Raw genomic sequence first — 25,551 nt, 5'->3', positions numbered from 1 at the left:
AAATTTTGCTATGCTAGCTCATAACTTCTCCTAAAATATAACCTATGAAAATTAAGGAAACTTTTAAAAGCTGCGGGCTCCCTCCAGGGCCATCATTAGAAGCCCCTGGGGTGGCAGAGGGCGGGCGGCTCACTGCTGGAGTGACAGCCAGTCAGGAGGGAGTGCTTTGCCCCCTTCTCCCTGTTTTTAACGAAGGAGCTAATGGATTTCCTATTCCTCACGTGGATGGTGCTGTCACTTTTGAAGGATCCATCTGCGCTATATTTAATTACTCTTTGACTATCTGAAGTCATTCTGACTAGCTCATGCAGCCTGGTTGCCATCTTCTGCCTAGAGTGGCCATCTCAGGGAAGCGTCCTCTGCGTCCATGCCTCCCTTCTTATTTAGGGAATGAGCTTGGCCTTTGACACAAGTACCTAACAGCTCCAGGTGATATTTCACCATGTCTCACGTGATGCCCACCGCCCTTGTCTAGCCGCTGGCCTCTGGTCCTTTACTCCTCACATAGCTGAGTGCATCTGTGTCCTCACTGTCCCTAGTCCCTAGACAGGAATGACAACTGGTATTACACCATGGCTATTCATGGTGATCTGGAGCAAGAGATAGCCTTGGGGTGAGCTTTCCCACCTGATGAGCTAACACTCCACCAACAGGGCCTTCCAAAAGATTCTACCTGCTCCCTAAATCCCCCATCCCATCCCACCAATCTGCTGATCCCCTCTCAGAATATTGGGCCCTCAGCTTGACTTGGCTTTGATTGGCCTCGTTTGGCCCCCAGCCTTGCATCCAGCTAGGTGATGCCTGCATGTTCATCAAGTTGGTGGTCCTGAGATCCCACCTCCCTTTATCCCTCACCTCAAGCTGTCATTCTTGCTGGTTGCTTTTAGCATCAAACCCTCTAGGCCTCTCTTGAGTTGAGGACACCACATCCCTGAGCCACTCAGCCAGATAGCCTCCCTGTCAGGGCAGCTGTCCACCACAAAGTTGCCTGACCTCCTCTTGCTGGCTCCTTGTGTCCCTTTTGTCCAGCTGAGGCACAGATGAGGCCTCTGGGTGGATGTCTGGTGTCTTCTTTCTTCGATGCCAATAAACAGAGGAGTCAGCACCATCTGTTGGTTTTCTCGGAGAACAAGTCATGTCAAGCCTAGCCAAGGAGTAGGGCCCAGATAGATCCCTCTGCTTCTGCTTCTCCACTCGCAGTCTCTGGTGTCTAGAATCGTCTGCATTATTGGCTCTGCCCTACGTCTGCTTTCTCCTGGTGTTGTCCAGTCTCTGTGGATGCCTGAGCCTCCTGGACAGCGTAAGGGAGACACACAGAGGGAGCTCCTGGTTTTGGTGACCTTGTGTTGAGAACAACATGGTCTCTGTTTCCATTTCCTTGTGCCATTAGTGTCTGCACTTAGAAAGCGAGTTCAGCAGGATCCACAGCAGTGTGCTCCTCGCCCAGGCTGGAAGGAAGGTAGGAAGGCTGTGCAGCTTGCTTCAGGAAGCCACAGTGGTCACTGAACAGTATATAGCCAATCAAGACTGCCACACCCTGAGTGTTTCCTCAGACTGCCTGGCCTCTCACCACTTCTAAGTGGTGTCCTATCTTCTATACCCACAGTTCAAGAATTACACCATTTTCATATGTTACTGGGAAACTTGCGTCAAAATAGCTGTAGTTACCCTCCCATTTCTCTCCATTTCCCGTTTTATTCTTGCTTACCTCACCCCATTGTTCCTTCTCCCTCTCTTCTACCCTTCTCTCTTTTTGTTGGTTTTTCAAGACAGGCTTTCTCTCTGTAGCCCTGGCTGTCCTGGAACTCACTCTGTAGACCAGGCTAGCCTCAAACTCAGAAATCCACCTGCCTCTGCCTCCTAAGTGCCACGATTAAAGGCGTGTGCCACCATCACCCAGCTCCACCTGGCTCTTATTCTTGAAACAGGATCTCACTAAGTTGTCCAAACTGGCCTAAACTCTCTCTGCAGTTGGGGATGACCTTGAATTCCTAGTCCTCCTGCCCCCACCTCCAGAGTGCTAGAATTACAGGTATGCACCATGATGCTCCGTCTATGGATGTAGTGCTGGAGGTCTTACCCAAGGCTTCACGCATGCTCCCAGTACACACTCTACAAGCATTCTCTCTTAAACATGAGGCGTCTGCTCCTTCTTAGGGATAGTTTCACAAGCATACCATGGTGTGTCTGTTCTCATCTGTGGTACACAGCGAGGATGATTGCTGGAGACACCCAAGCCTGTTGCCCATACCCCAAGAAACAGCTGTGAATGCAGAGCTTCTCTAAGCTGTTTTGAGAAGTTGGGTGGTACCATTCCACGTGTACACCTTCCTAGGTACAACTGGCCAACTATGTGAGTGGAAATGAAAGAGGCAGACACTGAAGTGAAGGTTCTAGAACCAGCTATGCACCAGCACATGAAAGCAGTCCACACAGTGCTGTCGCTCAGGATCCCTCATAGGCCTGTCCTGACAGCTGCCTGACGTGACACTGTACCCCTATTACCCGAAGCACGAACTAGGCAAGGTCAGCACTGTTCCCAGAGACCTGGACAGAAGGCAAGACCCTCCCCAGCTGCCCCTGTAGAGAGGCCTTGGCTCACAGGCACAGGCAGTGGGAGAGGGCTGTTCAGAATGCAATTGCAGAGTTGTATTTCCTAGTTGTAGCTGCCTGTCTCCTGTAGAAGGTGCCATCCCCTCTGTCCACTGCGTAAAAATTTGGTACACTGGGCAAGAGTGGCTAACTACCCACCCACCCTCACTGGGTCCCTTGGCCCCTGGCAGTGTGCTGATTATTTATTTTTTCTGGGGACTCATCTCCTGCCATGCAGAAGCGGCAAACAATGGCCTTCCTTGTGTACACGGTGCAGCTGCTGAGACACCATAGATCCAGCAAAGAGGACAAGCAGGTGGGAGGGCAGCAGCTCTTCCCTCCCGGTGTCTGTCACAGGCCACTGCTACCAGGCCAGGCCAGCTTCTGTCAGAAAGGCCCCAGTGAGCCATAGCCATTCCATGAACTGGGGCAAGGCAGAGGGTCCATTAGGATGAGCTCTCCAGGCCTTGGCTCAGCAATGTCTATCCAAGTAGGACAGGAGCATCCCATTCCCCTCTGAAGGCCACAGTGGTGGTGGGAAGGGGGCAGGGACTCACACACACCTCCTTATTGTTATAGACAGCTTGTCTTTTGTCACCCTGCCCTGCCCTGTCATGCACCCCACCCCCAGCCCTGTCACCCTGCCTCTCTTGGCACTTGGATGCATTTCTGGGTTCTGCCATTGTGTATCAATCACTTTGATTGGTGTCACTCACTGCACTGCATGTTAAAATTCCATTCCTATGTCTGCAGATCGAGGTGGCAATTAGGCAGGCTCTAAGCTCTGGGGAATGTGTCCCCTAAAAGCTCTGAGACTGTGTGTGGCATCTGTCACGGTGCCAGCTCTACCCAGCCCCAGGGCTAGCAAATGGGTCCCAGCAAGGGGTGGGCAGTTTGGTGGGTGTGGGGCAAACTGGTGTTCATCTTGCTCAATATGGTATGGGGTGGACTCACTCTGTGGCCCTGGATTTGCTCTATGACTGCTGTGCTTCTGAGTTCTTTTACCTGCCCAGTAGAGGAGGGGACTGGAACCTGTAATCTTTAAGGTTCTTCCTCAAAATGGTTGCTGCTAGTGGCTGTCTCGGTGACTACCCGACACTTCCCTGATCCGTGGACATTACCACTGCCAGCCATGAAATTCCATGAGGTATCAGGCACAGCCATGTGAAATGTATTCCAAACTAATTGGAATTATCCTAAGGAAAACCAGAGGGATTGTTGTACAAAAGGGGAAGCACCCATGTGAAGGGGGGCTGTTGTGGGGTGGGAGTATTGCTCACCACATTTTTGAGTGGCAGTAGGGCAGGATTGAATCATGCAATGCACAGAGAGACACAAGCTCCTTCGCTGGGTATGGACAGCAGCAGAAGCAGCCAGGCCAAGGGTACCCTGAAGCTGTCCCATCCCAGGCTTCAGGAATGGCAGTGTTGTCATTAAATGGGGGCCTTGCTTCTTTTTCTGTGTTTGTAGCTCTCCCTCAGCCCTTTAGTGACAATTCACAAATGCTCAGCCTTGGACTAGTGCCAAGAGCAGGGAAGCTTGGCACAAGAGGCCTAGCTCCACCTGACACATGTGGCTCTCCAGCTCAGCCAGCCCCAGCTGCTGTGACTACAGCTCCCCTTCAGCACTCACTGAAGCCCTGGCCGTGACCGCTTCTCTGTCCCAGTGTAGCTCCCAGGGCAGGCAGTGCCTGTCAGAACCAGCCCATGCCCTCCTCAGCAAGTGGATGGCTTCCAGGGAAGTAGCCATTGAAACGGACCAATGAAGACCCTGCACAATCAGAGAGAGAGGAGAGGGGGGGCCCAGCAGGGGGTCTGAAGCCAAGTAGAGCCTGTGGCTTAGGGTACAGTCCTTTGAGGGTGGTGTGTGATGAGTAAATGGGGCCAGGCACAGCAACATAACCCTGATCACCAAGAATTGATTTTCTACTTTAGATCCATAGGGATATTGTGAAAATATACCTGGCTCCCACATTTCAACACTAGACCTCTGTGGTTAGTGCCTCACACTCGTATATTCCCTTCACTGCATTTCTAATTAACTGCTGCCCTCTGGTTCCCCTAAATTTTTCTTTGTTGGGTTTTACTGACCCAGGACCTCAGGTAACATTTAGTCAGCGCATTCCAGATGCTTCAGGTGACACTTTTTGTCTCCCCTTGGCTTTGAAGCCTTAATAGTTTGGTGTGCTGCTCACAGTGGAGACCCCTCCTTGGGGCCTGGCTTTTGTCTTCCCTGTGGTAGGCTGGTGTGGTTTGAGAGCAGTTACACCTCCCTTACCTGCTGACACACACCACAAGCCTCAGAGTTAACTTTGATCACTTTGGGATAGCCACCATAGAAGACCCAGCCCCCATGACATGGCATGATGATGCTGTGCAGCTTCTGCTTGCAGAGGACCTATGTACTGTGAGGAGTTGTTCTGGGAAATCTGTTCTTAGCCCTGTGTATCTATCAAGTCAGTTGTTGGTCCTGTTGGTGTGGACTTCATACAGTATTACCACTTCATGATAATTAGCTATTTTATAAACTTAATTCTAAGATAATTTGTATAGAAAAAGCAGCGTGGGGAGCTCCCTGTCCCTCTGTCCTCTGGAATCTCCCCTGCAGTCCCTCTAAATGCCCCTTCCTCTGTGAGGTGTACATAGTCATCCCTGTGACTGTGCATGTCTGATTGTCAACACAAGAGGATAGCACAGCCTTGCCTGGCTTACAGGGAGAGGGCATCCCTGGCACCATGGAGTCATCACCACTCCTTAGATGGTGATGGCAGTGCCAGCAGTGGGTCCTACTGTGCCACAGGACTCCCCCTCTTTTGGTCTTTGGAAATGCTGGGCTCACCTGTGGGCTATTCTTACAGCCTTTCCTGTGCTGAGTCCCCACTGGAAGTCTAGCCAGTGTCCACACAGACACAGCAGTCTACCCTCTCAGGCCTCATGGTGTTTGGGTTTGCTGACCCCTGGCTGCCAGCTTTGCCTGGCTCATTTGACCAGGGCCCGAGTGGTAGCCACCGTCCCCAGAGTGTGTCGGCAAACTTCCCTTAGGAAGGACATTCAGAGCTCTGATTCTTCCACATAAACCTAAAAGCAAAAGGCTTCCCGTAAATGTTCATGGGTAGGCACGCTCAAATGTGGAATTCAGCTATGATGTTTGTGCTGCATCTCACACAGGATGGCGACCATCATCTGAACTGTTCTTGTTCAAAAGCAGGGAACCCAGGGTTGCCGAATCCCCTGGTCCCAGTCTCAGGACACCCCACTCAGAGCTCTGCCTCTTGCTTCCTATGAAGACACGCGGTGACATTGACTTGTCTTATGTCTCAGTCTCATTTTAAGGACTTCTTGGACATGCTGAACTTGGGGGTGATTGCTTTGTAAACATTTGACCTTGTTGACCTTCCTCTTTGTGTGTGTCCCATCTGCTCCCCCATCCCCACTGCAGGATGGGAGTCACAGCTGCTGGAAACAGGATTCCTGGGAATCTTTCTGTGCCCTCTCTGGACGCTGTCCCGCCTCCCTAAGCACACCCCCACATCCCGAGTTGTCCTGTGGGGCTTCCGTTGGCTGATCTTCAGGATCATGCTTGGAGCGGTAGGTGAAATGTCGTGTAAATGTACTTGGGAATAATGTCCTCAGAGCACACCTGTAACTCTGCTTGGCTGAGCTGGGCTGGGCTGGCTCATCTGGAGCCTGGATGCCTCTGTGCTCTCCTGACACTGGCCTGGCCCTGCGCACTGTGTCTTCCACTTCACGAGGTGGCCTGCTGTGAGTGGTCCACTCATCCGTTCCACCAGCCACATTCACAGTCACTTCCTGTGGGAAGCAGCCATAACCGTGAGTCCCTTTCTGGAGGAGACCTGGGGAAGAGCCATGTCCTCTCCCAGAATGTCTTGGAGGTCTCCAAGGTCGTTCCATGATGATGAAGGTCATGTGCCCCTGAGATGTGCCGGTGAATGTGCTGCAGGCTGAGCCTGACTTCTTGCACCGGGCAGTTTCCAGCTGCCTCTTTCTGGGTCTCTTTCTGTTGGGTCCCTAGCTCGCTTACTTCTACGAATGTCTCTCACACAAGTCAGAAGTGTTAAAAATTTTCTAGCCTAGCATGAATATCATGTGTCTGTGGTCGAGGCCCTTGCCTGCTCTGGGGCTGTTCTGCCCAAGTCTGCTCCTCCCTATCCCAAGCCCCTGTCCTTGCTGCATCCCTGCTGCTTTTGCTTTCACCGATGTGCACTGCTGAAATTTTCAGACGCATTATTTGAGGCTCTGACGTGAGGGTGGGGATTTGTGCGTGCTGTGTCTACTTCCTTGTTTTCTACTTGCTCTTTGATGAGATCTTTATTATTCTAGAATTACATACTATTAGCTTTTCCATATTGCAGCCTTATTGGACAGATTCTCTCTACGTGGATCTCTTGGCTTGCTTTTATGTTTCCTGAGGGGGAGACTCTTCCTATGCTCCTAGGGGCAGCTGTGTCTGCCCCTTCCTGACCAGCTGTCAGCTGCTGACTCCGGAGGGGACTCGAGGGCGCTGGGAGCCCTCGAGAACCTACACTGTCTGTCTGTGGCTATGCATCTTGACCAGACCTGGTGCTCAAATGGCACTGCATATCCTCTGTTCTGGTTTGATTCCAGTGGCTGTGATAAAACACCATGATCAAGTGTTATTGCTGTAAACCGCATGGTCCATCACCGAGGAAAGTCAGGGCAGGAACTCAAGCAAGAACGGAACCATGGAAGAGTGTTCTTTTCTGGCTTGCTCTGAAGCTCATGCTTAACTAGCTTTCCTATGCAGCCCAGCAGCACCTGCCTTGGAGTAGTGCTGCCCACTGTGGGTTGGCTCTCCTATGTCATTTAACAACCCCCACAAACATGTCAAGAGAGCAGATCTGATTTGGGAAATCCCTTAAGTGATCTAGGCTGTATCACATTGACTGTTAGGGCTGACTAGGACACCCTCTGCACTGTGAATAAAGGCAGCCTATTCTCTGATGAGATAGGCTGCTAGAGTATGAGTACCCATCTTCTTCCCTGTCTTCCACTGAGTTCACCGCACAGGGTGTGGACTTCAGTGAGGGAGACACCTAGGAGGGTCCCTGTTGCCCCCATGGGCAAGTGTATACATGTGGCATGGCAGGCTGCCTGCAGCATTGGCCTTGGCCCAGGTGCCTTTGTCCCCAAGGATGTCTTGTCCCGAGAGTCTCAAATGATGCACACATGGTGGTGGTCAGGGCACCTGACAAGCTGTTTTAGGGACTAAAATGATCCAGTAGCTTTGTGTTTGTATGTGTGAACATTGAAAATCACCTAGTTAGGGCTGGAGAAATGGCTCAGCAGTTAAAGAGCTCAATTCCCAGCAACTACACAGTGGCTCACAACTGTCTGTAAGTCTAAGACCTGACACCCTCTAACAGACATACATGCAGGCAGAACACCAATGCACATAAAATAAACAAATAAATAAATGATTTTTAAAGAAGAGAAAACAAAACAAAAAACCCTCCCAGGTGCTCTTCCCATTCTTGTTCTCAGAAGGAGGTCACTGGGTACATGATCTTGTGACTGTGACTCTGCACCTTCTCTTGTGGCTGGGATTCCTTGAGAGGTCTCAGCTGTGACCCACCACATCTACCCAGGTCCCCCAACTCTCCCCAGTGCCTGTGAGCTCCCCCATGTTGGACATATAAAGGGCCACAACAGCCCAACAGGAGGATGGGCAGGTTCTGGAGACCCTAAGAAAACTGTGTAGAGCCAGCGGTAACTAACGGGAATGAAATATGGTGCTGTCTCCAAGGCCAGTGTGCATTTGGAAAGGGCCACTGGAGTGCTTTACTATCTCCATGGCAAAGGGCACTCATTCCCAACAGGCTGAGGCTACTGTAAGTTTAGTCTCCTCCCCTAGCTGGTGTTAGGGAGCCTGAAACTTTTCAAGAGTTTCAAAAGGCTCTATGTGGAAGGCAGCTATGTCACAGGAGGCAGAATGAAGCCAAGCTCGTGTGAAGTCCTGATCTGCTGAGACTGAGCTGTGTGTGTGTGTGTGGGGGGGGGAACCTGCTCTGTGGAAAAGCCCAGCTTTGGAGAGAAACCCAGTCCTATAAAAAAGATGAACTAGATGGAGAAGCTAAGCTCTAGAGAAAAGCTGAGATGTGTAGAGAAGCTGGCCTGTGTAGAGAAGCACAGCCCTTAGAGAAGCTAAGTTGTATAGATAAACTATAAGGGTGTTTCCACGCACCATTCTGGTGCCAAGAGTTGAATGCACCCCCATGATGCCTGACAGAGTGAGCGAGTCATTAGCACACGCTGAAGCCCTTTTATGGCATTTTGATTGACTGCTAGCACCAGCTGGATAAAAATTACCAGGTGCACTAAAAGGTGTAATTACTTGATACAGTCTTAGGTTGGATATTATTAATCTTGCTTCAGTGGGAAGCATAGAGAGAGAGGTGCTGTGGTAATAGAGTAGTGGTAGACTTGAGTCCATTGTGGGCTGGCTCAGACCCGAGACCACAGGATCACAGAGTCCTTGCTCAAAAAAAAAAAAATCAGTGCTCAAGAGTTCATCATCTGGTGGCATCTTGTATGCCTCCAAAATTGGTTGATCCCTTGGAGCTGAGTCTCGGAGTCCTATAGTCATGATGTGGTTGTATCTCACAGGAGAGGGAAGGCTGTAGCATCTGTGACTTGTGGGAGGCTGAGCCAGGACTAGGACAGCCACATCCTCAGGGGTGTGTGGCTGACTCAGGTCCTTCCTGATAGATGCAGCTGCTGTATCAGCTCATACAGGATGGTGTGATAATATGGGCATTAATCCCAGCTCCTTGGTAGGCTGAGGCAGGAGGGTCACACGCACAGGCACCCTGGCCTTACACTTCCTCTGTTGCCTAAATATTATTGCGGTAAATAAGGATCAGGATAAACAAATAGGCCGAATAGATGTTTATTCAGGGAGAAATAACTTACAACCTAGACAGATGAACACCAGGAAATTCAACCCGATCCTCTCCTGTCCGAGTCACGCCAGAAAGAGAGCGCCTTCCTGGCCCCCTCCGACCTCCTTCCTCAGGTCACCTCCTCCCATCACTCCACCCCCCAATGGGCGTGGTCAGTGCTACAGAAGGACTACCTCACTACAAAATATAATGTCAAAAGTTAGTGGTAGAGCTCGTGCCTAATGTGTGCACAATACTGGATCAGTGCCCAGTACCATTGTTTCAGTCACTGTCCTATTACTGTGAAGAAACATCATGACCAAGTCAAAAAAAAAAAAAAAAGAAAGAAAGAAAGAAATAAAACAAAACAAAACAAAACATGGAATTAGGGGCTTGCTTACAGTTTCAGATGTTAGTCCATTATCATGGTGGGAAGAGTGATGGCAATCAGGCAGACATGGTATTTGAGAAGTAGCTGAGAGTTCTATATCCTGATCCATAGGCAGAGAGAAAGACACTGGTCTTGGCATGGGCTTTTAAAACTTCAAAGGCCACCCCTGGCAATATATTTCCTCCAATAAGACCATACCTCCTAATCCTAATCCTTCCAAATAGTGCCACTCTCTATAAGTAAGCATTTAAATATATGATTCCATGGGGGCCATTCTTATTCAAACCACCATAACTATGTGCGCACACACACACACACACACACAGAGAGAGAGAGAGAGAGAGAGAGAGAGAGAGAGAGAGAGAGAGAGAGAATGTATGTATAGTTACGGTGGTTTGAATAATTTAAAAGTAAAAATACAGTAACATCTAAAACCAAGAAGTAAGACATTTTTGCAAAAGAACAACACAACCTCAGTTAAAATCTCTCTGCTACAGAACATCACTGGGAAGAGATAAAGGAGATATGAGTCCATGGGAGCTACACCATGTTCTTGGACCTGAGTTCCAAACGGTTTCTAATTGTCCTGCAGACTTTCCAAAACCTAGGCATAAACCCAAAAATAAATATTTTTTTAAACCAGGAGTTGATTCTTAAATTAGTGTGGAGATGCCAAAGTTCTGTCTGGGTTTTGAGTAGTTTTGTTTTTGAAACAAGGTCTCACTGTCCTAGAACTCGCTATGTAGATTAGGCTGGCCTCAGACTCACTGAGATCCTCCTGCCTCTACCTCCCAAGTGCTGGAATTAAAGTTGTGAGCTACCACATCATGCCCAAAATGCCAAGGCACTATTCAGCCACGATGGTTTTGTATTTTGTAGTTTGTACAAACAGGCTCTAGGAGATAGACTGTTTGATCCTATGACAACCAAATTACAGCAGTGTTACAGATCCAAGGTGTGAGGCTCCCTGAGTAGCCTCAGAATCATGCTCAGTAAGGGAATCCTGCCATGGGGGACACCACACACACACACACACACACACACACACACACACACTCAGGGTTCTTTCATGAAAGGTCATCCCTGCCTGGTTTCTTTGGGTGAGGTCATAGGAAGAGGCACTTGGGACCCTTCTTGGGTGATGGAGACATCTGGTGTCTCAATGGGAGGAGGTGCTCTAAGAATGTGTGTCCTCATCTCCTCAAGCCATTAACTATGTGGCACCTCAAGAGTTATTTCTAGACCTAATAAGGTCAGCCTATGGCTGAGAAAGAATGGCTGAGGGAGTGGGAATCCTGCTCAAATCTATTTGTCTATGCATTCCCTCAGAGACCATGCTGTGCTGCTGCCAACCATGGCCATGCTCCCTCCATCACCCGGTTCCCTATAGCCTCTTCCTGTTCTTGGTGCCATTAAAGTCAAGGTGATATCAGGGGAAAGTCTAGTGTTAATGGGTCAGACAGGGAGACCTGATGTAGGGAGAACACACCACACGTATACTTGCATGAGGGCCACAGCAATACCTAGTACCCTGCCTAGTCTTTTCTTCACCTCAGCCAGGAACTCAGGTCACAGCTGCTTGTCCCAAGCCAAGTGAGCCATACTGGTGTGGGCGTGCGGGCAGCACTTGCTAACTCCTGACACCTTCCCCACACAGGCCTCGGAGAGCAAAATAGGCTCCTTGTGAAAGGGTCTGTGAGGCGCAGGACCTAATGGAAAGTTAGTGCCATGGGCCCCCCTCCACCACACACCAGGCAGCAGAGTCCTGGGTTCCCAGGTGTCCACAGGGTGGGGCTGTGGCCACTGGGGAGTATCAGTGGTTCTATGTGGTTCCACTACCCTCCTGTCCCTCAGCTGCAGGAGTAGTGCAGACAGTCTCACGTGGCTCCCTCATTCCAGGAAGGTCCCCCGCCTCCGTCCCACCAGACTGTGTGTTTTCTTTATTGCATCTGTGTCAGGCACATTGAGGCGGAGGCTCTCCTACTTCAGGAAACTGTAGCGATGTGGGTGTCAAGCCAGCATTTAAGCATAAAGTACCTTTAGTGATGCTTTTTTAAAAATTCTTTTGCACTTCTTGATCTTGTTCTGTTAGACAGTATGCATGTCTGTGGTGAGGTTTATATGCTCCTCATTCAGCAGTGCCTGGGTGCCTGTCAGTGCCACCCTCCTCCCCGTCTAGGGTTACTGGGCAGAGCTCCGGCATTAGGCAGAGATGGATTTTCCATGCAAACTTGGGAACTGACTCTGCCCTTGATTACCCCATCCCGATGAACTGCGCTGAATGACAAGCTAGCGGTCTCCATTGCTGAGATTCTGGGAATCAAGCCAAAGTCTTTGTTGCTGGGAATTCTCAGGCCTGCACATTACCTAAGGGGAGACCACTTGCTTTTCACATTGACCCCTAGAGTGTGGAAAAGCTGAGAAACCTGTCTGGTCACACGCCTCCCTCCTCCAGCCTCACTGCCCCCATTTGGAGAAGCATGTGTGGGTGGCAGTCCCTCTCTTCCTGCTCTCTTCCTGGAGAGCCAGGCCTGCTGTAAGAGTCACCTGCAGAGGTGCTGTGGCAGGGTAGAGGCAGAGAACAGGTAACTCTGGTAGATAGCAAGTGATAGGAGCTGGAGTTGGCACCAGTCTCCATACAGTTCCTGACTGCTGTTCTTTAACAGCTTGTGCTGCCAGTTTTCATGATATTTAATTTTAAAATTAGCATATATTTATTGTATAATATAATGGGTCTCCTCATGACATTTCCGTATATGCACATAATGTGCGAGTTCTGATACTGTTTTCTTTATGTTTGCTTCATATTTTAGAAGTTAAGAATTTACTATGCAGCCAGGCCTGCTGGTGTATGGTGTTAACCCCAACGCTTGTAAAGCAAAAGCAGGTAGATCTCTGAGTTTGAGGCCAGCCTGGTGTGTAGATGGTCCCGGGACAGACAGCTACACAGTGAGACCCTGTCTCTAGATTTTTATAGATCAAAACATAAGCTAAACAGGGAGTTCTCTTGCCACGAGAATGGCTGCTCTATCTGAATGAGGTGTTTTACATCATTTGACCTGGAAGGAGGATGAGAGAGAGGCTCAGAGTCTGCCTCAATGTGAGCACTGGCATTCTGTGTCTCTTGCTGAGGTGATCCCAACCCTCAGGCTGTAGAAAACAGTGGTGAAGCCCTACACTACCCATTCAGATCCAGCTTCCTGCTTGTAGGTAGACACGGCCGACCACTGCCCATGTGTATGCCTTGCCCTCCAGCTCTGTGTGCGTGTCTCTAGGTACAGCACCTACAGGTAGGGCCCTCTGACATTCCTCACACACACAGGAAACTGCATCATCTGAAGTGAAGACAGAAACTGCAAGGTCAGTAGCTTCCAGGTCAGCACTGAGCAGCAGCCAGCACGTGACCCAAGACTTCCTGAGAAAGCATCCCCCAGGGCAGCATGTGCGTCTGAAATGCTGCTGCGGAGTCACCTGGGATGTCACAGGAGCTTTAGGCCTGCAGATTTGACAGCTCAGATGAGACAGGCAGATTCCTTGACAAATGCAGCCACCAAACCCAAGACAAAGGAAGCAGGAAACCTGGATAGTTTTGTGTCTGTTAAAGAAATTGAATTAGAAATAAAAGAAGAAAAACCATTCCAGAAAGAGTCCTTACCCCAGCTGGCTTCACCGGTGAACTCTGTCAGACATTTCAGGAGAAAATAACAGCAGTCCTACACTGATGCTTCAGAAAACACTAGAGGAGAAACAGCCCCAAAGTGCCTCATATAGCCGGCACAGCAATGACCCCAGACCTAATGAGGACATGCAGAGATAAAGATCACAGCCAGTGCCCTCACAAAGATGGGTCAGTGAAATCTTAAACAAAAAGGCACAGGTTCATCTTGGAGATGCAAGGCTGGTTAACCTTTAAAAAAATCAGTTCGTGTCATTTGGTACAGTAACAAAATAAAGACAAAAAGCCATGTTGTCATCACAACAAATTGAAAATAAATTTAACACACAATTGCAGCTTGCCTGTAACCCAAGCACCTAGGAGACTAGAGCCTACGCTATATACAGATACCCAGGCTTAGAGAGAAAGAAAGAAAGAAAAGAAGGAAGGAAGGAAGAGGGGGAGGGAAGGAGGGAGGAAGGAAGGGGAAAAGAAGAGAAAAAGAGAAGAGCTGGACATGGTGGCAGGCAGGTCTCTGAGTCAAGGCCAGACTGATCTAGAGAGTGATTACCAGGGCAGCCTGGGCTACACAGAAAATCCCCCGTATCAAAAACAAATGAACAACAACAAAAAGCATAAAAGTATGTTCGGGGTCTGAGATGGCAGGGTGCCTGTTCTCATGAACACTCATCCAGAGTGTATTAGGCATCAAGTTTGGAAAATAAGAAATTAAGTTATGATCCACAGATATTATTGTGCATTTAGAAAACCCAGTGAAAGCTCAGCATGGTGTACATCTGTAATCCCAGCACTCAGAAGGTAGAGGCTGTGAATCAAGAGATCAAGATCATCTTCAACTATGTGTGTAGTTCAAGGCCAACCACCTGGAAGGAAGGAAGGAGAAAAGAGAAGGAAGAAAAGGAATCTAAACAGCAACTGTTAAAATGAGTGTGAGGTTTTAGGGTGTTTGTGTGTTTGTGTGTGTGTGTGTGTGTGTGTGTGTGTGTGTCCGCTCCATGTATGTGCAATGCTGGAGGAGGCCAGAAGAAGGCATCAGATCCAAGAACTAGAGTTACAGATGGTTGTTAGCCATCCATCATGTGGCTACTGAGAATTGAGCCCCTGCCCCCTGGAAAAGCAGCCAATGCTCTTAACTGGTCCTCCAGTCCAATATTTCATAAACAGTTAACAAGTCATAGTAAATCTGTTTAAGGATGTCTAACATGTACAGTGGGGCTAACAGGAAGTTCAAAGATTAAAAACAGAGAGACAGACCATGTTCATAGATCAGGAAGTCTGGCTTGCCCAGTTTTATCTGCAGATTCAAGACGATTCATATCAAACTCCTGGACTGATTCTGGATTGCGTATGAAAATACAGAGGCTATTTATAAAAAGAACAGAGTTAGAGGACTGTGCTGATTTTTACAGCTTGCCTTAAAGCTGAAGTTTGCTGGTGAGCTACACTGGGAAAAATATATCAGTGGAAGAGCAGAGTCCAGGAACAGGAACAGACCTCCTCCCCTGCTCTTCATGGACACCCATCCAGAGCACTGACGAGATGGGCTGAAAGCAATACCCACTGAAGAAAAATGTTAGAGAAGTTATACTTGACTGTCTGAAAAGACCCCTGGAAAAGTGAGCTGGGAAACTACCATCTGGGAGAACATTTGGGGCACATGGTTTTGACATACAACATGTAGAGCACACATTGCAACCATAGAAACGTGAGCAAAAGACGTGTTTTCTTTGCAAAGGAAGGTATGAGATTTGTTGATGAGCACGTGGGAAGCTAGGAGTGACCACACCTTTCAGAAAGTATAAGAACAGCATGGCAATATCAGCTGCTGGGGACCTGTGACAGAAATTCCTGTTTCGGGGGATATATGTAGCTACCCTTGGACAGCCATCCTGCCCTTAGAAATGTGTCCTCGGGGCCCAGGGCTACAGGTATCCTGTAGTTTTGCTCAGAATGGGCAGATGCTAGAGACCTCCATGAAATTGGCCAGAGTGGAATCAGATAAATCTTTGTGGGGATGGAAATGCCCACATCCTGTCAGATGACCAGATTCCTAAAAGTGACCTGGACACGTATGATGTGTCTATCATAGCACAACCTTCTGTCATCAGAGTGGGTAACAAACCTGCTTGTATATGGGATGCCGTGAAATGCAGCCATGGCACCACATGTCTTGTGGTGATGAGTGAATCTGCGTCTTAGGGTTTCTATTGCTGTGAGGAGACAGCATGACCATGGCACTCTTATAAGGAAAACATTTAATTGAGGTGACAGCTTACAGTTTCAGAGGTTCAGTCCATTATCATCATGGCGGGGAGCATGGCGGTGTGCAGGCTGACGGTGCTGGAGGAACAGCTGAGATTCTTTCAAGCAGCAGGAAGCAAGAAGTTGACTGACTCCCTGGGTGGTATTCAGGACATAGGGAACCTCAAAGCCAGCACCCCCCACAGTGACACACTTTCTCCAGCAAGGTCATACCCACTCCAACAAAGCCACACCTCCTAATAGTGCCACTCCCTGTGAGATTATGGGGGCCAATTACATTCAAACTGCCATAGTATGTTCTGTAGTGTGTCCAGGGAGCAGGAAAGGGTGCTGTAGTGGCCATCAGGTGGAGGACTGTACCTGCATGAAGTAGCCAGGCAGATGTTCCTTGACAGTGGCCATGGTTGTTGCCCACTAGCAGCATCTAAGGAGTCACATGGGACTTGGGGCCATGAGGAGACCTCTCAGAGCCAAGACAGCTCAGCAAAGAGCAGAGGCAGCCAGAGAAGACCTGAGCAGTGAGTGGGAGGGGGTGCAAGTAAGTGACTCTGAGAATTGAGTGGGAAACACATTCTGGTAGAAAAGAGCCAGCTCATAGGGTTGCCCATAGAGCAGCTTCTGTTGGAGAAGCAAGAGATGGCCCCAGGACTGTCTGCAGTGTGTCCAGGATGTTCTAAATATTGTGCAGCCTGACCCAAGAGCTTACTCAGCAGCTGTCATAAAAAGCAAACAGATTTCAAGAGTGGACAGCAGTCACAGAGATACCCAGAAGCACCTGGTCAGCCCTGGGTGATGCCCATCCCCTCCTAGACAGAGTGTGTTGTGAAACCTGTAGTTGGGAATAAACAGTGTCCACATATCAGGCTTATTGGCTGAGGTGGGGCTAGATGCACGGCATACAGAGAAACTCTGAGATATTTTCTTGTGGGTCATTTTTCATGTAGAAGGAAGTATGTTTCTGCTCATGTCTGCTTCCAGAGCTGGGCCACTTGGCCTACAGCCTCAGGTTGTTAGGAGGTGAGGACTCCAAGACTTCTGCAAAGCCAAGTCCCTGTTAGCCAGGAGGCTGACTGCTTTTGTCGACAGGCCCAGTGACTGTTATGAACAGGATGAACCAGGATAATTTTAAAAGCAGTTTCCATCTTATCGTACACCGCCCCCAGGATGCTTCAGGAGATGATGCTCAGGCCACGGAAGTGTGGGCTTGTGGGCGGCTCTGAACAGTTAGCGAGCAGGGTGGAGACATCGGTAGCAGAGAAGAACCGGTGCTAGGGAACCAAGACAAAAACAGGCTTTGAAGTTGCCGGGCTCTTTTCTCAGAGTTGGAGTGCCGCTGGTAAAATCGTATTAAATATAATGAAATAAATGCTGGAATGTAGTGTGCCTGTGAAGACAGAATGAAACGGATGTCCCTGCCATTTCCCTCGTCCTAGGCATCCTAACTCCGAAATGAGAGCAATCATTCTAATTGGCTTTATTGCATTAGCGTGGGCAGAGCTAGAGAAAGGGGGCTTTCTTCCTGCCTGCCCATCATCCCCCAGGACACTCAGAAGGGCTGACCTCTGACTCTGCTCAGAGACATCACGGGAATCTTTGGACCCCATGTCTCCTGTGTCATGACCTTTGATCCCCAATTGCAGGCCTTTCATATAGCTGTCCCAGGCTGGCCCCTGGCAGCCTCTTTGGGTCCCCATTCAACTGCGTCAACTGCTATTTGTCTCACACAGTCCATGACCCTCAGAGGCTTAAAAAAAAAAAAAAAAAAAAAAAAAAAAAAAAAAGAAGGGCACAGGCAAGGGCTTTTCAGAACCCTCTCATCCATTCCTAGTAGCCCATCAAAGTTTGTCATGCATAGGTGTTGAGGTCCTGCTCAAAGGGCACGATGCAAAAACTTTACAGCTCTACTCATTTCTTTCTATTCTCGAGTGCTTTTTTTTTTTTTTTTGCATAAGACTGTGTCCTCAATGCACATGTGTACAGACCAAGTGGATGCAAGTGGCCGGATGCTATTGAATCACATGTTGCCTGACAATGAGGAAACAGTGAGTGAATCAGACCTGTCCTGAGTGTCATTGGGAAAATTAGAGACTCTGCGGGGGTTAGTAGCTAAGAGAGGCCCAGAGCTTCCAGAAGGGAAAATTATTTCACAGAGAGGCAGCTCGTTCTAAGTATTTATGAGAGATCTGCACTTGGAAGGTGATAAGCTATAGTAGACATCGTTACTGTTTCACACAGTCTCCCAGCTAACTTCTTAGACCAGGAGTCAGTTTGGGGGTGTGTGGTAGTCGTGTTTTGGTGAAACTATACTATAAGTCCTTAGGTGTCCAGGGCTTGGTATATTCAGGCTCTGACCTGAATTAGCCATGCCAGCTCCAGTCACATGGACAGAAGCCGCCTCTGTCATTTTGAACTAGGTCTTTGCTGAGGGTTCTCAAAACGTAGTATCACAGGCTCTGCTTAGCTCTGTGCTGCCCTGAGGTTTGCTTAACTGAAGCTTATAGCACACCTGTCTCTAGGGACTGTGCAGGGCCCATCATCTGTCATACCCATTCTCACACACACACACACACACACCGGTAGCACATGGCTGTTTGCTTGGAGACTGCATTTTCTCAGTCCTTGCATGAACAGATGGACCTTCCCTGATGCTTGTGGGAGTTCCTTTCCAGCCCGGAAGTGCCAGGTGATCATCATGCCCCAGGTTCCTCTGATCCCAAATCTTCCCAGTGCCCAGTGCACACTGAGCAGGTGATTGTGTTTGCAAGAAAAAGCTTTATCTTCACAGGGCACCTTCATTAAAGTGCCCCATTGACTCTTAGTGCCACAAAGGGTTTCACACACTGGGTTTGCCCTTTGGGGTCTGCTGTCTCTTCATAGCAAGCACTTCATGTGTGGGTAGAACTGAGCCAGGAGAGGCCTGCGAGTCTGCAACCTGGAGCTCATTCAATCAATGTCCATGAGTGCTGCTGAGCCAAGTTAGGAAAAGGTAGGTGCACTCCACAAGGAGGTGGGCTGTGCCTCCCACATCTGGAGACAAGTGAGTCCAGAGAAGCCATAGAGCCCATATGGCATATATGGCATGAGACAGGGGGCTTGAGGTTGGATGGGTGTAGTCACTCCAGTGCTGACATGTGATATGTACCCCTAATACAGCTTGCAGAGCTCATGGGCATTCCCATCAGGAATTCAGCTCTGGCAAGTGAGGAGTGGTCCCACCAGATGCCCAGTGCCCCATGCCTAGTTGCCTTTAAGATGCCAATATAGCTCTAGGTTCCATCAAGCCTTTGAGGCAATACAGAGGGACTTCAGGCCTCGTACACCAAACCGGACAGATAGGCATCCAAGGCAGCATCGCACCGTGGTCCTTCTGGTATGGTGGTTTCCATTGCCAAGCGGGAGTTTAGGAAGCAGAATTGCAATCTGGAGCTTCTGGACAGGAACACACTTGTCCCCACTCAATGTGAGGCCGAGGTATCTTCCATCTGCCTGGAACATTCCAGCTTCTTGGTGTTCTCCTTCCCAGGCTGCAAGTAAGGGGGTCACAGGAGACTGAAGGTCACTCAGCTCCCTTTAGGTCTGGCATACTAAGGCCCGTCTGTGCCATTTTTTTTTTCCTAAATTAATTTTGGGCTGAAAAAGGCTCAAAGAAGGCTTTGTTCCTCTGACACTCTGAAAGAAAGACCCGTGGGAAGGCTGACATCTGCAGCAGGAGCGAGTGGATGGGAGGAGCTCAAACGCCTTCCTCTCCCGAAGAATGCCTCAGGTTTCTAAGTGTCTCATCTCAGCTTTGAGTTTGAGTGACATTTTAATTATTTTGTTTTTTTCTTCTTTTCCTGGTGTGAGTCTCCATAGAGTCCCTCTCTCTGTGTCTCAGGTTCTGGGGGATATATATAGAGCGGTTTGCAGTTCGTGGACATCAAGCTAGCCCTAATGGAAGCTCTCAGGTCCCTACACAGTAGGTGTGTTTTGCCAACTGTCGGTAGCCCCACTTGATGGTCACACAGAATAGAGCCTTGCAGAGCTGGGAGTGTTCAGGCACCAGACAGACAGACCTACCCAGCAGCGCTGTGTTCCTGTGATCATGGCTGTACAGGATGGGGCTTCCACTGGATGCCACCCCCAGAGCTTACAGTCTTGAGTGTTTTTGTTTCCCAAGAGGTAACTTGGTTGTCAGAGAAACTCATCCATCCAGTCTTTAAATAGAGTGCTCCCAGGAGGCAGTGTGCAGTTCAGCTTCCTGCAGTGCACCCACATCCCCTGTGGTGTCAGGATCGCTGGGAGCCCTGTGGGGCCTGACACACCCTGGAGACCTTGCTTCTGAACAGAGTGCTCCCTCTAAAACCAGACTCCACAAGCAGACACCATTAGGTAGTGTCACATGTATCACATGTGACCCTGGTGTGAGTACTCCTGAGTTAAGCTCACCTTGTTTTCTGGGTGTCAGTGGCTACATTCTTGTTTGTTTGTTTTGCCCTGGCTGTCCTGGAACTCACTCTGTAGACCAGGCTGGCCTCGAACTCAAAGAGAGTTCCACCTGCCTCTGTCTCCAGAGTGCTGGGATTAAAGGCATGTGCCACCACTGCCAGGCTTGAACACTATCCCTAAGGGGGCTCATCTCTGTGTCCACAGCCCCTTTGGGCTTTCATATCAGATCTACCACTTAGCCTGTCTCCTGGGCTCCCTCTGTGAGTGTGTCTAATACTAGACATGTCTCTCTTCCCACACAACCCCACACTACCTAGGTTACCTTGCTTGGGTGGCTACAGAAACCATTGCTGACCCCACAGCAGCCAGAGGACTGAATAGGCAACTTATGTGCCAACTGACATCCTCAGCTGTCCCACATCCTCCCCGTGTGAGAAGGCTGTGTTGATCTTCTTAGTGTGTCTGGGAAAGTAATATTTAGCATGGTTTCAGTGTGCTAGCTTTTGTTAGAACAGCTGTTAGGAGGCCTAGACTAACCCATTCAGCTGGTGAACAGCAATCTGAGCCTTGCTGAGAGGTCTGCATCATGTCTGTGTGAGGGTGTTAGATCTTGGAGTTACAGACAGTTGTTAACTGCTATGTGGGTGCTGGGAATTGAACCCAGGGACTCTGGAAGAGCAGCCAGTGCTCTTAACCTCTGAGCCATCTCTCCAGCCCAAATTCTTGTTTTTTATACTTCACTTATCTGTGCCAATTTGTCTTAGCAACTTAAGACCCCTTTTTGACCTTTCTTCTGATGGACCTGCATCTTCCCCTTCCTGCACCTTATAAGTTATGGCTTCTTCTATGCCCACCCAGACCTTATTGGTACTCAGTCTGGGTCTGTAAGCTTGTGGTAGATTGATGGTAGATGGACCAGTGAATATCCAGTGGATGTCCCACTGGTGGTTGATGGGTGGGTGATTGGGTGAGTGGTGTGTAGATAGATGTAGCATGAATAATATAAACCCCGAGACAGATATAGGGGTTCAAGCTGAAGATCAGAAAAGCAAAACAGCCAAGCCACCAGAGAGTTCTTACCTCTACCAAGACTGGGAGATCCTGTCCTCAATGTGGCTAGAGACTCATTCCTATGACTGAATACCAGCTCCGAGACCCTGCTCCCGTCTTATATACCTCTCTGCTGCTGGTATTAAAGGTGTGCCCCACCACTGCCCAACTTCTGTGGGTAACTAGTACGGCTGCTGGGATTAAGTGTGTGTACCACCACTGCCTGGCCTCTATGGCTGTGGCTAACTTTGCATTCTGATCTCCAGGCATGCATTATTAGATCATAAGCAATATATCACCGCAGATAGATGATGGATAGGCCATGGGTGAGTAGATAGATAGGTGGATAGATGGATAATAAATATATGGATGACAAATGATTAAATGATAGATAAGTGAATGGATGAGGGATGAATAATGAATGGTGTGTGGGTAAATGGATGATGTGTTAGATGGATGGTGGACAAATGGTTGATGGATAGATGATGGTGGATAGATGGTATGTAAATGAATAATGTATAGATGAGTGGATGGTTTATAAATGTATAATGGGTAGATGGGTAGATGAATAGATAGTGGTGAATAGAACCCCCACAAAAACCCTCCAGGGACAGTTGTAGCTACAGGAACTACATCTCAGAAGCCTGGGTTGTTTTCTCTGAGGCTGTTTCCTCACCTTCTTTCTCAGCTAGCGTGGAAATGATTGGAGTTGAACCTGTGTATCTCAAGCTGAGGTTTTAGTTCTTTCATGGGTAGTTGTGCTCCTGATATACAAGCAAGTCACCTGGCTTTCCCTGAGAGAAGGTGGACAGGCCAGGTAATACATGTAGGCAGAATATGGAGGTGGCTGAGGCAGAGCCATGAGGACCAACTTCTGGGTGCTGCTCCCACTCTCATCTGACTCACAGAAGCTCCTCTGCAAACTTCCCCTCCGGTGCCCAGTCCTCAGCTCTGGGCACGTCCCGCTCATGGGGAGACTCTGCCAGTCTGAGCCCGGGCTTCTCACCAACACCGCTCATTGGCTGGAGCAGCCACATGGATGTGGAAGCACATTTCCATCCTTCACTGAACCTTCTGAACCTTTTGGGGGTGCTGACAGCTCTTCCCTTGATAATATCCTGGGTATCTGCAGTGTAGGCTCTGAACCTTTGGATTCAGTTTCTTCATTAAAGACACCTGCATTACTATGATAGCCTTGTATTGTTGGTGTGTGGTATGTGTACAGGTGCATGTTGGGGGTGCATTGTGGGGGATTCTAACATGCTGATTGATATGGGGTATCTTCTATCACACTACAGCTTAGTTTTCTGCGACACTGTCTTTTACTGAACCAGGAGCTATGCTAGCCAGTGAGCCTCCAGGATCTCTGCTTCTCTAAGTTGGCATTACAAATGGATAGATGGACACCACTGCATCCAGATTCTTTATGTGGATGTTGAGGATCCAATTTCAGATCCTAATGCTTGCACTCTAAGCACTTTACTCACCAAGCCATCTCCTCAACCAGTTTGCTTCTTTTTCTTTTCTTTTTCGTGTGTGTGTGTGTGTGTGTGTGTGTGTGTGTGTGTGTGTACACACGCGTGCAGGTACATATATGTATGTGAGGTTGCATGTGGAGGCCATAGGACCACCTTGAGTGTCATCCTCAGGAATGCCATCTACCTCCTTTGATACAGGATCCCTTGTTGGTGTAAGCTCACTGAATCCTGGCCAGCCAGTGTCTGTCTGTCTCTCCACCTCCCCAACACTGGGATTACAAATGTGTACCACCATTGGCCAGCTTTTTATGTGGATTCAGAGCATTGAGCTCGGGTCCTTATGCTTGTCCAGCAAGCACTTTACTAAGTGGTCTATCTTCCTATCTCCTTAAAGAATGGTTTTAAAGAAAGTACAGAATGGTCCATGGGTGCCATTTAGGGACTGCCTAAAATGGGTGAGGCCCTGGGTTCCATCCCCAATATGCCATCCCAAAATAATACAAGCTTTGCAGAGGATGTCATTCTGGCTGTGAGCATGTCAGCTTTTATGATAAGCATGTGTGCTTATCATAAAGTTCTTTGGATTTTATCTCTTGGAATACTTCCCACAGAAAGAGCCCCTCCATTTGAAGCACAGCAACCTAGCCTTTGGGGATGGGTCACTTCTCATCCCCAGGAGTAAATCCTGTTTGGGGTCCTTGTATCTCAACCACTGGCCCATGACTGATGCTGTCCTGTCTTGTGTCTGCAGGGCCTAATCAAGATCCGTGGGGACAAGTGCTGGCTGGACCTGACCTGTATGGACTTCCACTATGAGGTGAGCACAGATCTGGCTGTGACTGAAGCTACTGTCAGAAGTTCCTTCATCCTTCCTTCCTTTCTCTAGAGCAGGGGCAGATCATCAGGTGGTTTATAGTGTCTTCTACTTCTGGGCTGGTTCCTTTGGTTATCTGGTTCCATTTTTCTGCCCAGGCCTCCCTTTAGGCCAGGCTAGGCCCCATCCTGGGAGCTGTGTCTCTCTGTCCTGATAGTACAGGGTGAGGCTACTCCACTGTCCCAAAGACAGTTATCCCAGGCACCAGAGTAACATGGACCCTTAGCCCAGGTCTCTGTCCCTCAAGACAGCCTGCCCTTACAGATGTTCATGTGCTTGTGTTGGAGATGAAGTCAGGGAAAGCTTCATCCTGCAAATTAATCCAAGGTTGTGTGACATCATGGTGCTGTCCAGCTGGGAGAGCCTCACATTCCTTTCTTCTCCCTGCCCCAGCCCACAGCCCACACTGCCTACTGCTAGAGATTAGCAGTTAGTTACTGCCTTCTCCCCGTTGAGAGCTGTGGGTACCAGTCTCTGCCTCTGTCATACTTTATACTGAGTCTAGACACTTAAGTCCTCTAAGCACTGAAAACACTAGCCCATGCAGCTGCTCCTCTGGTGTGCTTATCACTGTCAATCAGCTGCAGGGAATGCATTGTCTGCTTGTGGTTAACCAGGATGTCTAGACTTTACTTTTTAAGGTCTTGAGAGGCCCCATGCCATCATCCCCATCTAGCCCAGAAATTGTGTCTCTACTTGACTAGGGACCCCACCGTCCTATGGTGGGGTTTCCACCTTCTGTGAGTGCCAGAGAGAAAGCATGCTTGGCCTTGCAGTGACAGGAAAGCATCCATTAGGATGAGTGCCTGGTTGTATACAATGAGCTATTTCCACATACAGGCCATGGCACAGAGGAGAGGGATCAGAGCCCATCACTGAAGCCTGAGCTGCCCCATCCCTCGGGTAGCAGCAGCTTACTAGGATGGCCCCACATCCACACAGCATGGTGGTTAGTGCTGGCGAGTCCAGGAACTATCTGGATGGATGCAGGATTCATGGGGAACTGATGCATCAGTGTTTCCTTGACACACAGCCATGTGAGGCCTATTCTGCAGGACAACCACACACTGGAGCCTCTGCTTCCATTCATACATCTTGCATCTCATGATAAACCCAGGCCCACTCGAGCTAAAGCATCTCAGGTGCCCTGACCCCAGGGCCTGGCCAAGCACATGTGAGGCAGGGATTCTTCACATCCATACAAGCCACCTGGCCACTGCGGCAGTCTGCCTGGTGAAGATTCAGGAGCCTGTTGGCTGCTTTGGACTCTGATAGGCTAGGTAGGGGAAGGCGGTCCCTTTGCCTTATGGGTCAGGTTGACAGGCTGGTGTTCTGTCCAAGTGTGGCTAGTGGAGAGAGTATGCCACTAGCCAGCCTAGAGATGCTGGAAATTGCCCAAAGTCCAATTCTTACTGGTTAAGGATTGGCCTAGGCATGGCACAGTGTGCTTGAGGAGAGATGGGGGGGGGCACCTAGGCTAGACCTGGGGATGACAGGCCTTGGAACAGAGCCAGACCCAACTGACCTGGCTGTGATGTGAGGGGCAATGGGAGAAGGCCTTCCTGATAGGATAGAGTGATCTCTCCCCAGTGGACTACCACACAGTGCCTTGTCTCAGAGCTGTGTTTCCTCAGACTCCATAGTTGGCACCCAGCTGAACAGGAGGCCAACTACATGGCTAGAACTTATATCATAGTGCTGACCACCTGTGGGGGTATCTGTTTCTGTTTCGGTGGTTTTGAGACTACCGTTCATAGGCAACAGTGCATGCAGGGTGAGAAAGGAAGGCCTAGCTGGATTCAGTCAAAAACATACCAAGGGCAGATCCTCCATCTCAGCCCTGCAGGGACATTGACAGGCAGAGAGAGAGAGGGTACCACTGTG

At 49.1% G+C, this 25,551-nt stretch overlaps 1 protein-coding gene across 2 annotated transcripts in view; it reads left to right on the top strand.

The window, feature by feature from the left end:
- The window catches only part of Lmf1 (lipase maturation factor 1), a 77,602-nt gene that overhangs the window by 27,486 nt on the left and 24,565 nt on the right, over nt 1-25,551 (top strand). For both annotated transcript variants that reach the window (XM_051181102.1, XM_051181101.1), the window contains exons 4-5: nt 6,031-6,179; nt 23,545-23,610. In XM_051181102.1, the coding sequence (XP_051037059.1) occupies nt 6,031-6,179; nt 23,545-23,610 (215 nt within the window). The remainder of the gene's footprint in view (nt 1-6,030; nt 6,180-23,544; nt 23,611-25,551) is intronic.

This window comes from Phodopus roborovskii, unplaced genomic scaffold (genome assembly GCF_943737965.1).
Source record: "Phodopus roborovskii unplaced genomic scaffold, PHOROB, whole genome shotgun sequence".
Lineage (NCBI taxonomy): Eukaryota > Metazoa > Chordata > Mammalia > Rodentia > Cricetidae > Phodopus > Phodopus roborovskii.
This window is presented reverse-complemented; position numbering and strand designations above follow the sequence as displayed.